Source organism: Aspergillus viridinutans (genome assembly GCF_018404265.1).
Source record: "Aspergillus viridinutans IFM 47045 DNA, scaffold_6, whole genome shotgun sequence".
Taxonomy (NCBI): Eukaryota; Fungi; Ascomycota; class Eurotiomycetes; order Eurotiales; family Aspergillaceae; genus Aspergillus; species Aspergillus viridinutans.
Genome location: NW_025091222.1, coordinates 2,291,661 through 2,306,792, shown reverse-complemented (window position 1 = coordinate 2,306,792; position 15,132 = coordinate 2,291,661). Strand labels below are relative to the sequence as shown.

The following is a 15,132-nucleotide window of genomic DNA, read 5'->3' as shown; positions in this document are numbered from 1 at the left end:
CCAACACCTAGCGCCATTAGAGGAAGCGCAACGAAAGCTGTGAGTGCATACGGACTTGTTAGACCTGCAATTGCGCCGTTTGCTGCTAGCAAGGGAACTCCTTGAACTTCAAGAACAGATTACAGGCCGCGCGCATGAATATGAGGTAAGTAGATATAAACATAGAAACCTCTTAAGGGGCACGGCTCCCAACCCCAGCGGTATAGGTAATGGCTAGAAGTAGCTATTTAATATTCTATAATACCAAGGCTTCCCAGGGGCTGTGCATCAGGCCCACTAGACAGACTGTCTACAAGAATAGGGCTAAAACAGGTCATATACTCAACTAATACACCATAACAAATGCCTTGTCCATAAAAGAGTGTATTTAAGTAGAAGACACAGCTAGAGAGCACGTGCAAACCTTCAAGCGAGATCTTAAGCAGCCTTCTACGCCCCCGGGTGCGTCGCAAGTAGTTTTTGACCCGGTCAAGACGAATTCGAGTTATCGCGACAACTGAATGCCGATCCTACCAGATGATGTCAACAGTAATCCCATGGCTGGCAAATCTGGGACACGTACCTATTGCTCCGGAGCTATATGCGTCGACGATCTGGACAACAGCGCCGTACGTCGCCCCAACTAGGAAGAAGAGCCCCAGAATCACCAGGCCGCAATGCAGCAGGTACGCGACCCTCTGGATCAACGTTCCCTTCCTGTAGTGGCCGTGGTCGTACAACCATAACCAACCTGGCAGGCTCATGGCCAGAGGGGCAAAACACACCGATCCCACGAGCGCAATGAGGTAATTGAAGATCGGGATCGCCTCCGCCAGAATAAACGCTAGCGCGCCGAGGATGATCGTACTGGCGAACCAGGTGCCCCAATGAACGATGGTGTTGGCCTGCAAATGGCGCGAATTCCCGAGGATCCGGACGAAGACGTACTTTGCAGCGATCTACACGAGCGCCGGTTAAGCTACGACCGAACCATGCGGGGGCAGTATCTGGGGACTCTTACATGCAGATAGAGGGTGCCGCTCACGATCAGTCCAATCAAGGCAACACCATACGACACCATCTTGATCGTTGGTCCAGCACTCTATACGTAGCTGTTAACGACTGCCCAAGCACATGAACAAAAGGTTGGAGAGCAACTGATACGCACCCCCAGCGATGGGCTCGCCACCCACTTCCCACACCAGCGATAGACGACCAAACTAAAGGCGAGGTACGATGCGGTGACCAGCGCCATACAGACATACAGCGGCTTCTTGTAGTCTTTCGGGTTCCGCATCTCGGAGATGACCGGCAGGAAGGCACTGGTACCGGCTGAGGAGACAAAAATGGTACAGGAGGCGACCATGCCGGCGGCAAAGCCTGGGTTGTTAATGGCGACGAAGCCCAGCTCGTACGGGCCTTCCTGTGGTGCAGCGGCTGGCCGGTCTCGCGTGGTCACTCCGATCACCACAATGAGCACGGCGGCGTAAATGGACAGGAATCCTGCGTAGGTCAACCAACCGACGTGCTCAAGTTTGCGGATGGAGGCCGTTGCGGTGATCACCACGGCGGCCAGAAATGACCACCAGACGGTGCAGGCTCCGTGGTGCGAGAGGGCATTCAGCGCCGTTGACACGCCCACGATGCCGCTGCCCGTTACCAGCACATAGCCAATGATGAACAACAGGCCGGTCACCTCCCTGGCCACCACGCCCCCGGCCACCTGGGCCATGTCGGCAATCGAGTGGCAGTGAGGGTGTCTCATGCGAAAGTTCCCGAGGATGACAAAACAGTACGTGTTGAAGCATCCCCAGGCCACAATGCTGATCGAGCCCCCCACGGCTCCCAGCGAATACAGCGCCGACGGCAGCGAGAGCACCCCTGTTGCGAAAAGGATCTTGATGAAGATCACGGTCGCGTTGAACCAACCCACCTGGCGGAAGTTGACCCCAGAAGCAGTCTTCTTGAAAACCTCCCCTTCCTCGTCGAATGCCACCGCGCGAGGGCTTGCTTGTTCAGAGTCATACGCCCCATGGGCCTCTGCCTGCTGTTTGTTTAGCATGGCGATACCGGCGGCTTACTTTAGTGTTGTCTCGTTTTTTTCCCCTTCTTTTTGCTTTTCCCCAAGCTAGAGAAGGGAGCTTTTATAAACAGGGTCGATCCTTTACCCAAATCCCCGAGCTTGGGATTCTGTGATAGCGTGTCCTCCCTCGAGAGCACAGCTCATCCTCCGACCCACTTAGCGGTATGTCCAAGATGCCAATTCATCATCAGAATGGTCAATTATTGCTCGCTATCCAGTGGCACTTGCCCAAGGCCACAGAGAACCTTATGGCTGAGAGACTATGCATGGCGATTATCTGGGCAATGCCCTTGGCGCAGGATTATGAATTTGACCAGGATATTCGTCGCTAAATCGGTGGGAAGGGGTATTGGCCACTAAAACACAGCCGCGCATAGCACTATCTGAAAGGTTGCATGAACTAAACCGTTAGCATGTGCATTAGGGCGCTGGGCGGGACGATCCCAGCTATGCGCCTGTGAAATTTTCCGTGCTGCCTAGGTTATGATTCTTTCTGAATTTGTAGGGGATTGCTCTGCTTTCCTTCCTGTTGGAAGAGGGGCATTCCCAGCCTGCGAATCCTGTTGCATGTTCAATTCGGTTACCCGGATTTGGTCATTGGGATAGTTTCTCGCTCTTGGAGTTGAGATATACATTCAGTCCGTACTGAGATGAGATAAACTCCTCTGGCACCGGTCACAGTTGCTTCTCTCTCCGTAAGTTCCTTTTCGCCTATCATGCCACATAGCGCCAACCAAGACGGATACCGTCTCGGAGTGGACGTTGGCGGCACCTTCACAGACGTCTACGCCTTCACGCCCGACGGCCAGATCGCAAGAGCCAAGGTTCCGACCACAGTTGAAGATCAAAGCATTGGGGTCAAGACCGGAATCCAGAAGGTGCACCAAACTCTCAAAGAACGCTACTCATGGGACGGGAAGTTCCAATTCATCCACCATGGCACTACCACCGCCACTAACGCGGTCCTCGAAGGCAAAGGAGCACGGACCGGCCTGATCGTGACTTCAGGGCACAAAGACATTCTGGCGGTTCGCCGGTCCCAGATACCCGGTGGTCTGGGTGCCTGGCTGCACTATACTCCGCCGGAGCCGATCGTGCCCCTGGAGCGTGTGATCCAGTGTCGGGAGCGCATGTCGGTGGATGGCAAGACGGTTGTCGCCGTGGATACGGATGCGCTTCGTGATGATCTAAAGGCCTGGGTGAAGGAACGGCCCGAGGCTGTGGCGATATCATTGCTCAACTCGCACTGCAACAGCCAGCACGAAATTTTGGTGGCGAATGTCGTACGCGAGGAGCTCGGATCGGATGTGACTGTGATCTGCTCCAGCGACGTTCTCAGAGAAGTAGGCGAGTACGAGCGCACAGTGACCACCTGCACCAATGCACTTGTCAAACCCGTGGTTCAGAGCTATCTCAGTAACCTGCAGGGCCTACTGGCGGAGGATGGAGATACAATCCGCATCCTCAAGTCGGACGGCGGTCTGACGAGCTTGGAGCTGGCGGGCCAGCTGCCCGTCAATATTCTGATGTCCGGTCCCGCTGGAGGAGTACAAGGGGTCGCCGACGTCGTCACGCGAAACACTCCGTATAAGAACCTGATCACCTTCGACATGGGCGGCACGTCGACGGACTGCGCGCTGATCAACCAAGGGAAGCCTCAGCTTCGCCGCGAGACCGTGGTCGGCCAACTCACCGTTCGCTCGCCCGCCGTGGACATCCGGACCGTGGGAGCAGGAGGCGGCTCCATTGCGAAATACATGAGCATCACTGAAACCATGAGAGTTGGTCCGGAGAGCGCAGGGGCCAGCCCGGGACCCGCATGCTACCGCAAGGGAGGGACTGAAGCCACCGTCACGGATGCCAACCTTGTGCTCGGATACCTGCCCGAGAACCTCTTGGGAGGCGAATTTACTCTGGACGTGGAGGCTGCAACGGCCGCGGTCGGGAACATCGCTAACCAGATGAAGCTGTCGGTTACCCAGACCGCCGAGGACATTATCAACCTCGTGAACGAGACCATGTACGGAGCCCTGCGCCTCGTGTCGGTCGAACAAGGCTATGACCCGAAGGATTTCGCTCTTGTCGCTTTTGGAGGTGCAGGGCCCCTTCATGCCAATGCTGTGGGCAAGCTCCTCGGCGCTTGGCCAGTCATTGTTCCCCCCTCTCCAGGTACTCTGTGCGCCCTGGGGGATGCGACTACTCGGCTGAGCTACTCTCAGTCATCCTCTTTCATCCGCCTACTCTCCGCTACAACAGCGCAGGAGCTGAAGGGCCGATTTGATGAGCTCGAAGAGGCAAGCCGGGCAGCCATGCAAAGATCCAACGCAGACCGTCCGACACAGCTGAACATCGCCTATCATGTGGATCTCAGGTACCGAGGCCAGGCATTGAATATGACAGTCGATCTGCAGGCGGAGGAGCTACTACTAGAAGACCAGCCATGGCGAGAGCTCCTACAGGCGAAATTTGACCAGCTCCATGAACAGCAGTTCAAGTACTGTCTTCCCAATTATGAGCTGGAACTGATGCGCCTCGAGGTCGTTGCCGTTGACGGTTCGCCCAGCATCGAGCTCCCCCGGCTCAGCAAGGCCGAATCACCTGCACCACCGCCTGATGCAATAGTCTCAAAGAAACAGATCGTCATCGAAGGACGGACGATGGAGGCCACGCTGTGGGATCGAGAAAAATTGAGCTGGCAAGGGGTACGGGTGGATGGCCCCTGCATCATCACCGAAATGGACAGCAACACCCTGATCCTTCCCGGATGTTACGGCGAGATTGACTCGATCGGAAACATTCTGATACGCCCAGCTGATGATCTGACAAGAGAGCAGCCGAAAGGCCAGACTGCAGAAGCGGCTTTGGAGACGGTCCAATCGACGCCCCTGATCCCCACGCTGGTTGCGTCTGCCTTGGCCTCAATTCGCAGTGAAATGGACACCCTCATGCTGCGTTGTAGCATGTCGCCTGCGATTCGTGAGCAGCAGGATGAATTCAATGTCATCACCACTGCCGACGGCAAGATGCTTGTCGGCCAGTTTGGCAGCTTCATCACCCAGTTTCTGGGCGCGTCTGGAAAGGCACGATCGACGAAGGTGATGTGTTCATCACCAACGATACATACATGATTGAAGGAGCCGTGACACACTTGAACGACGTGATCGTCCTGCTGCCCATCTTCCATGAGCACCGACTGATCGGATGGGCGTCGCAGTTCGGGCACTTGACTGACGTCGGAGGAATGGTCCCAGGCAGTATGTCCATCAACGCGTCATCCATCTTTGACGACGGCGTCCAGATCCCGTGTATCAAACTGTACAATAAGGGGGTTATGAACACCGACCTGGTCGAGCTGCTCTGTCGCAACTCGCGACAGCCCGACTGGTACAGAGCGGACTTGTTTGCCATCATCACCGCATGCCGGACGGCCGCCAGCCGTGTCTGTCAGCTCGTCCTGCGGTTTGGATGCGAGGTCTATCTCGCGGCTTGCTCTGAACTGCTCATGCGCAATCGCACAGCGATGGCTCAGATCATCGAGACCGATTTCACCGACAAGCCATGCACGTTCACTGATTTCGTTGACGACGATGGTCACGGCATCGGCCCCTGGGCCTTGACCTGTACGATGAAGAAAATCGATGGGAACAGACTGCTGTTTGACTGGAGTGGGACCTCACCCCAGAGCGAGCACAGCATCAATTTCTATCTCTCGGAGACCATGTTCAAGATGTTCATCGGCTACTACATGATCGCCGCAGCCGCACCGGGCACTGTGATCAACGACGGCTTCCACGACCTCATTGACATCTATATCCCCGAGGGCAGCGTCCTGAAACCCGTCCGACCAGCGCCGATTTCCTGCCGGACTCATCTGCTGGGTAGAACAATGGACGTCATGCAAGCGCTTATCGGCCAGAGGAACCCAGTCTATGCCGCCGCCGCGGGCTTCAGCGACTCTCCCCACTTCTTCTACTCTGGATACAAACCCGACGGAGAGTGGTATCAGTTATACCAGATTGGCTTCGGTGGCGTTCCTGCACGGAACGCCGGCGACGGCCTTGACTGCCATTGCCTGTTCCCAGCGATCAAATCGATTCCCACTGAGATCATCGAGCGGAACTATCCTCTGCGCATCGAAGCCAACGAGAGCGTCCCGGACAGCGGCGGACCGGGATTCTACCGCGGTGGCAACGCACAGCGCACTCTCTACCGCTTCCTGTGTCGAGGAGAGTTCGGTCTGCACGATGACCGCTGGTTCACGAAGCCCTGGGGGATCCGAGGCGGCAGATCGGGCTCACGTTCCCGGAAGGTCCTCTACCGATACTCCAAGTCCCAGGAAAACCCGCCGGTGGAAGTCCTACCCTCGAAATGCGACCACATCTGCGTCGAGCCAGATGACCTCCTCGAGTGGGTGACATGGGGAGGCGGTAAACTCGGAGATCCATTGACTCGACCGGCCGAGAAGGTGGCACTAGAAGTCCGTCGCCGATTGCTGACCATCCAGGGCGCCTACGATAATTACGGTGTGGTTGTGAATCCGGATGATCTGAGCGTGCGTGAAGCCGAAACCAGAGCCTTGAGGACGAGTATGATGGCTGCTCGGCATGCAGTGGGCAAGCCCCAGCAGTATGATCGAGGAGGCACGATCGAGGAATTGACCGAGTCTTGCCTGAAGGAGACTGGGCTTCCTGCGCCGAGGCCGCAATGGGAGCTGGAGCCTTACGGACCGCATATGTCGCTTCCGTATGTCAAGGAGTGGTATGCACAAATGAAAGAGGCGAGAGGGTGGGTGCTGCAGTCGTAGATCGTAGATTGGCTTGTTTCCAATGCTACAGCAATACTGTTCATATTACTAGATGCGACTGGCCATAGTAGTGATGATTAAATATATATAGAACGGCCCCGCTCTCTACTGAGCATTTCGAGTCTATGAAAGCAGCGAGATCCCCTTAATTGTATTATCTGAGCTGGATACTTTTGAGAAATAAATGATAAAATGACAGAGTTGAAGGTATATCTAGAATCATTTTACTCTTTCTTCGGCCGCCAATTCTCCTGCCACTCGGGGCATGGATAAGCGTACCGGCCGAGAGCCATCATGGGAAAGTAATGAGAGTAGAACGAATAGCCTATGTAGAAAAACTTTGGGAATCCAGTGCCGGTATAAGTCTTCTCGTGCCAGGTAGCTCCCTGAGAAGAAGTCCTCGTCTGCGTCCGCAAAAGGTACTCCACCCCCCGTTGGATTGCCCCTGTGGACGGTGGCATGTATGGGAGTAGAGCCATAAGCGCCCAGGCAGTCTGCGATGCCGTTGACGGGCCATACCCGCCTCGCGAAGGATATTTATAAGAATCGACGGTCTCGCCCCAGCCACCGTCTTGGTTTTGAACTCTCTCCAGCCATCGGATTGCTTGGTTGACTGCATCTTTTACACTCCTGGCATTGGACATCGTGTCGCTCTTCGAGCCAAAGTACGCCAATGCGCAGAGGACAGCACTCGTTCCGTAGATGTAGTTGCAGCCCCAGCGCCCGTACCAGGCGCCAGATGGTTCCTGCGTGACTGACAAGTAACATATCGCTCGTCGAGAGGCCGACGCAAGGCGATCGCTGAGAACACCGACATTTGCTTTCTGCAATCCCTGCCGTGCACTGACTGCTAGGAAAACTCCAAAGGCCTCAAGGACGTGGCCGCTGACGTCCGGAGTGGAGGGATCGCACAACCCCTCCATATCGCTGAACGGGATCTTGTTCAGAAAGAGGTTATTATTATCGCGATCAAATGCACCCCAGCCGCCGTCCGTATTCTGCATCCCGAGAAGCCAATTCAGGGCATCCAAAACGGAGGCAGAGCAAACCAGCCGCTCGTCCTGCCGAATCATTGCCAGAACGGCGGATGCCGTATCATCCGCATCAGGGTACCAGGTGTTGAAATACCCGAAGCTAAACCCGCCGGGCTTTAACGCAGGGTTGATCACCTTCCAGTCACCGTAGTTGCCCAATCTCTGATGTTGCTGCAGCCATCCCAACGAGCTTGTCAGCCACGGGCTGGACGCCATGCCTGCGTCGCCGAGAGCAATAAGCATTAAGCTGGTGTCCCAGCATGCAGAGACGATGGTTTGGATTCTTTTCCCCTGCTTGTCACGATATGCGAAGCGTTCAATGGCTTCGAGGCCCCTGCGGATTGGGTCCGAATGCAGGGGGTATGCTTCAAGGCTCAGGGCAAGGATCGCTCCGTGGAGCGGCGGCATAATGTCTCCAATGTCTCCCATATCCTCTTGATGCTCCAGAATCCAGTCGACGCACTTTCGAAGTGCAAAGCGGCGAATGGGATTCAAAGATCTCAACCCGTTCAGGCGGTGCAGGATCGAGTCAGCCAAAGTGAAGAGCAACATGAACGGGTCGGATCTCCACGCCGTCGGTTGATCATGATTGTATGCTACCATTTTATCCTTCGGGTTGCACCACAGCTCATCCAGGTAGTTGCTTGAGGTTGACTTTCCACCTGGAAGAGCATAGATTGGGCGATGGTGTGAGATAATCAGAAGAGGCACCACAGTGGCCCGCGCCCACGCTGACCAGTGATAGATACTGACCGGTACACTTGAAGGTAGCAGGATTAACTCAGGAGGCAATTCCGGTACAGCAGCCCAAGGAAATAAGCCGAACATGGCGAGGTATATGCGGGTAAAGATGCGGACCCTGGCGACACCCCCGGCTGTGATCGCAAAGTCTCGTGCGCTGCGCATTGCCGCATCGTCCTCCGAGACCCCCAGGATCTTCAACGCAAGGTACGCCTCCACTGTCACCGAGATATCACCCGCATGGTCGGGGACGAGACTCCAACCGCCGTCAGCACCCTGCGTGGAACGAAACCCGGAGATGAATGCTTCTCGGTCCGCGTCAAGGTCAATGCCAAGAGCCTGGCACAGCAGGACATGCTCTGCGGTGGTTGTTGCGTTGGTTCTCACTTCGCCGCACCAGTGTCCGTCAGAGTGCATCTGCTCTCTGCTGTGAAGGCCAGAGAGCTCGAGCGCTTGCTTGACTCTAGGAAGCAAGGGATCATCTGGGGCCTGGCCCCAAATTCGCAGCCCTTCTGTTGTAATCGCCTCCGTTTGCAACATTGCGAGAGATGAGTTTGTATAGAGAAACGTCAATCGACGAAGTCAACAGGAGAACGGGTTCTATATTGAGATGCGACGGTTCGTTAAGTACGCTACTTGCGCGGTAACAGCGGAGCCATAGCACTTCTTGCCGACATATTCACTTAATGGATGGTTCATGACTGTAGACCTTACGAATCCGGCAAGGGGGTGGAAAGTTAATAGGCTTGAACTCTGTAAGTAACCCTGTACTTGGCCCTGGTGGTTGTAGTCGGACTACGGCTTTTGTGGATGCTAACCAATTGTCTACTCGTCATCCAACTCAGTCAGAGTCCAGCTATACATTCTCATCCCTTCTCTTTACTGACCGGGTGAAGTATCCGACCCAGGGACCAGCGGCAACCGATGGGTACGTCTTCCTGGGGCAGTGGGACATATGGCAGCGGCCTGTGCCTTGGCTTGAAATATGACAAACAGGGAAAGAGCCTTTGAGTCCTTTGGTCCAGGAATCCGACAGCTGCGCCGATGTAACCATGTGGCATTTTGCAACCTTGAGCCTATCAAACGGCGAAATCATTTCCTACGTAGTTGTAACCGTGCTAGGGCCTAGACTACGGCTATATAAGATACGGTACATATTTGTGTTTGAAATATAAGAGAATTAAGCTTATTTAACTAGATATTTTTAATAACTAGGATTCTAGGAATTCCCCAGCTTTTGCGTAGTACTAGTAAGCTGCCGGATCGGGACGAGTTCCAGCGGGCCGCGAGATACGGATGATCCACTCAATAGGGTCAAATCGCTGAAAACGGTTGAGTTGGAAATACCACGTACAAGGGGCATATAGATCGTCTAGCCAGTTGAGACATTCAGTTCTCTGTGGTTAGACCCTTGCAGATTCCTCACGATGCCTACGAGCAGCCATTGGTGATCACCCTGAGACCTTCGCCAACCTGTATCAGAGATAGGATGCACACGGTATGTTGCTTCACAGAAGTGAGTAGCGACTACCTTTGGGTCTGGCAATCTGCTACTTCATGACACCGGATCTCGGACAAGGGGCCATGGGGAAAATCCGATGGCGCATCAAAGATGGCTGTCCATGGCACGATGCTAAAATGCTGATCAAACACGGGTAACTAATGTTTAGCAACTATTACCTCGTAATTCTGGTCTAATCCAGGCCGGAATGTTGAGTTACATTGTTGGCAAGCCACGTTTAGATGATATGTAACCTTCGTTTTTCCCGCCAACCAGAACGTCTAGATCTTCACACAGACGAAAAGTGAAAGGCTTGGTAGGTAGAGCTTAACCTTATTGAATGTGACATAAGCTAACTCCTGGACACTGCTTCCAGATGAATTTTCCAGTGTCTCCCATGCCAATCATGTCGCACTCTGGGGACAAGCTTCTGGGCCCTTGAACTGGGTGGCTCAGTCAATCTCGCCGTATCGAGTGCCTGTAGAGAAAGCGCTAAATATCAGCATGGTGTGTTCGCAAATTCATATTGCAAGGTAACTACTAAGAGGCTACATAAAACGATGACCTGTCATTGTGCCGTCCAGCGGACCGGCGTTCTGTAAGGTCAGTTAGGGCCATTAACCTAACCTCACACTCTGTCTGCTGTTCTAAATAGTACCACTTTTGCAGCTAACTTTATCATGTACTCCACCGTGATGCAGGTTCGGTATAAAAAAATACTGTAGTCCTGTTCATGAGTTAACACACGGTCACGGAACGATTTGGTTTAATCTATCCAGTAATACTAACACTGGCAAAGAATCTCATCACAAAACCTGATACACTGCTCCGTCTCTTGCCCTAGTTCGTTGGACTCGTAATTCTATAAGAGCCTGCCATCCCGACGGTGCCTCGCTCATTGCGGGGAATATCGTGGTCGCGATTCATGCCCTTGGTGATGGAGAAGGGCGAGGACAGGGAGACTGGAAAACCTGTACGCATGCGCGTTCAGACCAAACGTCGGTGCTCCTTCGTCTTCGTCGAGTTAAAGCCTCCTCCCTTTTCGTCGTCAGCATGTACGGAGTCTCGGCGAAAGGCTTACTCATGACCATAACCATTTCAGGGGTTGTCAATGACAATGAATTCGTAATGGTTTCCATTCTTCTTGGTAGCGTAGCTGTTCCAATTCTTCTATTCTCTACACCGCACTAGCAGTATCCCTTCTCGACTGGGATCTTTGCTGTCCCAAAAACTGTTTATGGCCATTTGCATTCTCTTTCGTGCCGTCCATCTTGTTTCACTGTTCCAGTTCCAACATCGGCTGGACTACTGCACTTCGTCATCTATCTGGAATGGAACATTGGCACCTGAGTCAGTCACAGATTGATGCGCGGGTGAAGGGATATACGAGAAGAGCAGCGACGTATGAGAAATCTTTAGTCTTGTGGAGGGAGCTCGAGGCGCTGTATGGCCCAAAATACGCTCATATTACTCACTATTGCCTACCTCTACCAGTTGACGCTGATTGGAACATCCCTCCCTGGTTGCTGCATGCCAAGGAGAATAGTGAAGCACAACGCTGTGACACGTTTGAATTAGTTTAGTAATTCGGACAAGGGTATTGAGAGACCGACTCGTCTGCCCAATAAATTCAAGGGATCCATCCCTCCTTCTGCATCTATCAACAGTACTCTACCACCACAATCATGGGCTCTGCGACGGAAATTCCAAACACCGAAAAAGATCAAGAGCTTCCCGACTGGAATCTTACAGAAGTAGACCGCATGCTCCTTCGCCAGACTGACGAGGAATACGAGCCACACTCCTGGGACGAGCTGAAAAGGATAATCCGTATGTAACCAGTCTCAATTTGCGGAATACGACACTAAGGTTAGAGCACAAACTAGAGGAAAATAGACTCGAACTCTTCAAGCGGCTCCCCTCGCATCTCAGACGCTACATCAACTGGTCCAAGCGCATAAAAGAGCAGTACGGCGGCATCCTCAACTACATCTGTCAGCGGCGTCTCGGCTGGGACCAGCATGACTCCAATGTCGCGTTCAAGAATCCAATCCCCTTTGCAAGCCCCTCCGACTATTGCATCCGCTTCAACGACTGGCCGTACGGGGTTGGACCTGGCATCCGGCACCTGGTCGTCTGGCTGAAGATCCCGTTTCCAGTGCAGGAAGACGGAAATCTGACCGCCGAATCGCGCGCGCGTATTGAGACGTTTGTGTCGGCTACTTTTGTGCAGCGGTTGGCCAGAGAGATCCATGTGGATGCGCCTGAGGACCGCGTGTTGTGGTTCAAGAATTGGGCGGCGTTGCAGAGCGTGTCGGCGCTGGAGCATTTCCATGTTATGGTGCGGGACGCAAGCGAGGAGACCTTGAGGGAGTGGATTGGGGAAGATAATATGGTGATGATTTGCGATGTGTCCAAGTGAGCATTCTTTTCAGTTGCCTCTCATCGGGGCTATACAATATCTACAGTCTAGTCATATTGGATCGGACGTGATTATTAAGTTGAACTTTTGCTATTGCCTGTGCTATACAATATCTGACAGATTTTACGTTTCAATGCCTTGGCGTACTGCATGCTTATCATATGATCATATCCATCACTTGTATAACTGCCTCAAATGCTGTGAGAGTGATCTTTATTCCGGGGAAGTAACACCCAGATAATGATCAAGAGGACCAACAATGCGAGAATAAAAGGCTGCAGACTTTGCACTCTGCGCGCCCCAGATATAGCACCAGCAACAAAGGGCAGTCTACGCCCAATGGGGATTTACATGTTAGCCAGTCGCTCAAAGAGCAGTTCATAGGCATTGTGGACGAGGAGATAACTTACATCGCACCACCACCGCCAGCCAACGCCGACGCGAGCCCAATGCCCGGAGTATGTAGATGCTTCGGGAGCAGCTTGGCCGCCACTACAATTGCTGCGGGAAAGAGGGGGCCAGTAAAGAAGCCAAGCAGCGAGACAGCAACTGCAGAGACCACAAACCTTGGGACCAGCCAAAACACAAGCTCCAGGGCAATCGAAATAGCAAGGTAGATAGTGATAGCAATCCGCTCTCCTTCATTCTCCGTCAGTATTCAAGCACCGGGCTGCGTGGAGGGGATACATGCCCAACCAGTCGTTCACGAAGCCGAGTACCAGACGCCCGATGGTGACACCAGCCCAGAAGCCGGTGGGAACCAGACCAGATTCGAATGGCTCTCCATTGCGGACCTGGACCATGAAATCCACGACCCAGCCACCCACGGACACTGTCAGATTTAGTGACCACGTCATTCTAAAAAATCAGATAACGCACCTTCAACACCCATGTACACAAACAGCCAGATGGCTATCAGCCAGGTAATGGGGCTTTTCATCGCTTCTGTAGTTCTGCTTCCACCACTGCTCTCGGGACTCTTGCGGTTTTTGGCTCCGAAGCTATCCGCATTTTCTTTCCAGAACATAGCCACGCTGGTTAGCAGTTCGAGGACAGAGCCACCAAGCAGAGTGTAGTAGAAATAGTTCCAGCGTAGGCCGGACTTGATCATCTGCGTCGCGATTGTTGGGCTCAGCGTCGCCCTGCGATGGTCATCAGCATTGCTGTGACGATCACACATGACCCACGTACCCGAGGCCATAGAATGCCTGGAGGAAACCCATCATCGTGTTTGCATTGGCCATGTCGGCAATCCAAGAATTCCATGCAGCGTCGATGAGGCCATTTCCCAAGCCGACAATCACATAGACTGCCAACATTACCGGCCATGGCGGGTGGATAGCCATTACCACGAACGGAATGATATGGCATAGGGGACCGATGGTCGCAATCCCTCGCTGCCCAAATGTCATATGAATCTTGTTGACAATGAGGGTGGCCATCGTGTATCCGGCAAACGGGGTCACGAAAATCAACGAGACCACGGTGGTAGACAGCTTATAGTCTTCGCGAAACTACTCTGTGTCAGTTTGTCGGAAGCAATGGAATGGACTTTAATTCACGCATACATATGGGACGAGCGCCTGGGAGAAAGATCATTAGTCAGTATGGTGTCTCTGTGCAGGGAGAGCTCACTCCGTAGACACCATCGCTCGCTCCTACAACCGCGAAACTGGCGAAGGTGGCTAAAAGGCGCCATTTGTTGATGGGAGGGTCATTCCATTTTTGCTTTTCTTGGACGATTGCATCGTCAGCACTCGGACCAAATGGGTGGACTGGGCTCTGTGACTCTTGTTGTTCTTGCAAAGCAAGCTCAACGGTGGTCGTCGACATATTGCTGCTCCAGAAGAGAGAAATCGAACGAGCCAGGCAGGATGAGGGATGTTGGTGCTGTTATGAGTTAATAAATACTGTCGTAAGCATCTTTCCCCGCAGGATGACTCAAGACCTGGTTTTTCTTTGTTAGAACCTGACCCACTGAGTCAGAATCACAGCATCTCTATGGACAGCCAAGTCTGTGGGCTGTAGCCTCTAGACTAGGGTTCTAGAAAGCTGATTCACTGTCTGACAGGGCACTTGCTTATATTCTAGTCTACTGTGACGATCCTAGCCGAAAGGATCATCTACTGCCTGTGTGTATTAGCCAGGATGTAGCCAATATGATTAGAGTATTATGTGTTTTTGCTTATTTTACTGTTCTCTCTTCCAGGCTTACACAAACGCATTCTAACTTTCTGCTTAATCTGGATTTTGAAGGTGTTCCACAGATCATCCTACCAGTGTCGGTAGTAATTTCCCCTTTTTTCATACTGCCTGACCAACACTTCGGACGCTGCATTGCTGGCACCATAGGGGTTTACTAGTCGTCCACAGACCCAGGCTGAGGACATGTTGATACACTCCTGCAAGGCCCCCAGTACTAACAAAACCAACGGGGTCACCCAGAGTAGGCACGGCCACTCATCCAACCATAATGGAGATAGCTATTGGAGATAAAGTTAGTTGCATATCACGCGTACTATTCTCACGTTGATCATCCCCGCGCTTATGCCTTGGAATTGCAGAATA

The 15,132-nt window shown here is 53.1% G+C and overlaps 5 protein-coding genes across 5 annotated transcripts; 2 read left to right on the top strand and 3 right to left on the bottom strand.

The window, feature by feature from the left end:
* Positions 1–468: 468 nt before the first annotated feature.
* On the bottom strand, positions 469–2,041 carry Aspvir_008473 (uncharacterized protein; the record flags this gene model as incomplete). The annotated part of the gene is made up of 4 exons (XM_043271641.1): positions 469–509; positions 563–938; positions 1,001–1,081; positions 1,148–2,041. The coding sequence occupies 4 exons, from the start codon at positions 2,039–2,041 to the stop codon at positions 469–471; spliced, it is 1,392 nt and encodes a 463-aa protein (XP_043127576.1).
* Positions 2,042–2,778: 737 nt separating this feature from the next.
* On the top strand, positions 2,779–6,866 carry Aspvir_008472 (uncharacterized protein; the record flags this gene model as incomplete). Its single annotated transcript, XM_043271640.1, is given in 2 exon segments — positions 2,779–5,091; positions 5,109–6,866. 2 exon segments carry the CDS (start codon positions 2,779–2,781, stop codon positions 6,864–6,866), a joined length of 4,071 nt encoding a protein of 1,356 aa, XP_043127575.1.
* Positions 6,867–7,090: 224 nt separating this feature from the next.
* On the bottom strand, positions 7,091–9,181 carry Aspvir_008471 (terpene cyclase/mutase family protein; the record flags this gene model as incomplete). Its single annotated transcript, XM_043271639.1, has 1 exon — positions 7,091–9,181. The coding sequence occupies one exon, from the start codon at positions 9,179–9,181 to the stop codon at positions 7,091–7,093; it is 2,091 nt and encodes a 696-aa protein (XP_043127574.1).
* Positions 9,182–11,827: 2,646 nt separating this feature from the next.
* Aspvir_008470 (GIG1 family protein) lies at positions 11,828–12,564 on the top strand (the record flags this gene model as incomplete). The annotated part of the gene is made up of 2 exons (XM_043271638.1): positions 11,828–11,972; positions 12,029–12,564. The coding sequence occupies 2 exons, from the start codon at positions 11,828–11,830 to the stop codon at positions 12,562–12,564; spliced, it is 681 nt and encodes a 226-aa protein (XP_043127573.1).
* Positions 12,565–12,755: 191 nt separating this feature from the next.
* On the bottom strand, positions 12,756–14,397 carry Aspvir_008469 (MFS transporter; the record flags this gene model as incomplete). The annotated part of the gene is made up of 6 exons (XM_043271637.1): positions 12,756–12,894; positions 12,975–13,203; positions 13,256–13,396; positions 13,444–13,706; positions 13,756–14,078; positions 14,200–14,397. The coding sequence occupies 6 exons, from the start codon at positions 14,395–14,397 to the stop codon at positions 12,756–12,758; spliced, it is 1,293 nt and encodes a 430-aa protein (XP_043127572.1).
* Positions 14,398–15,132: the final 735 nt, after the last annotated feature.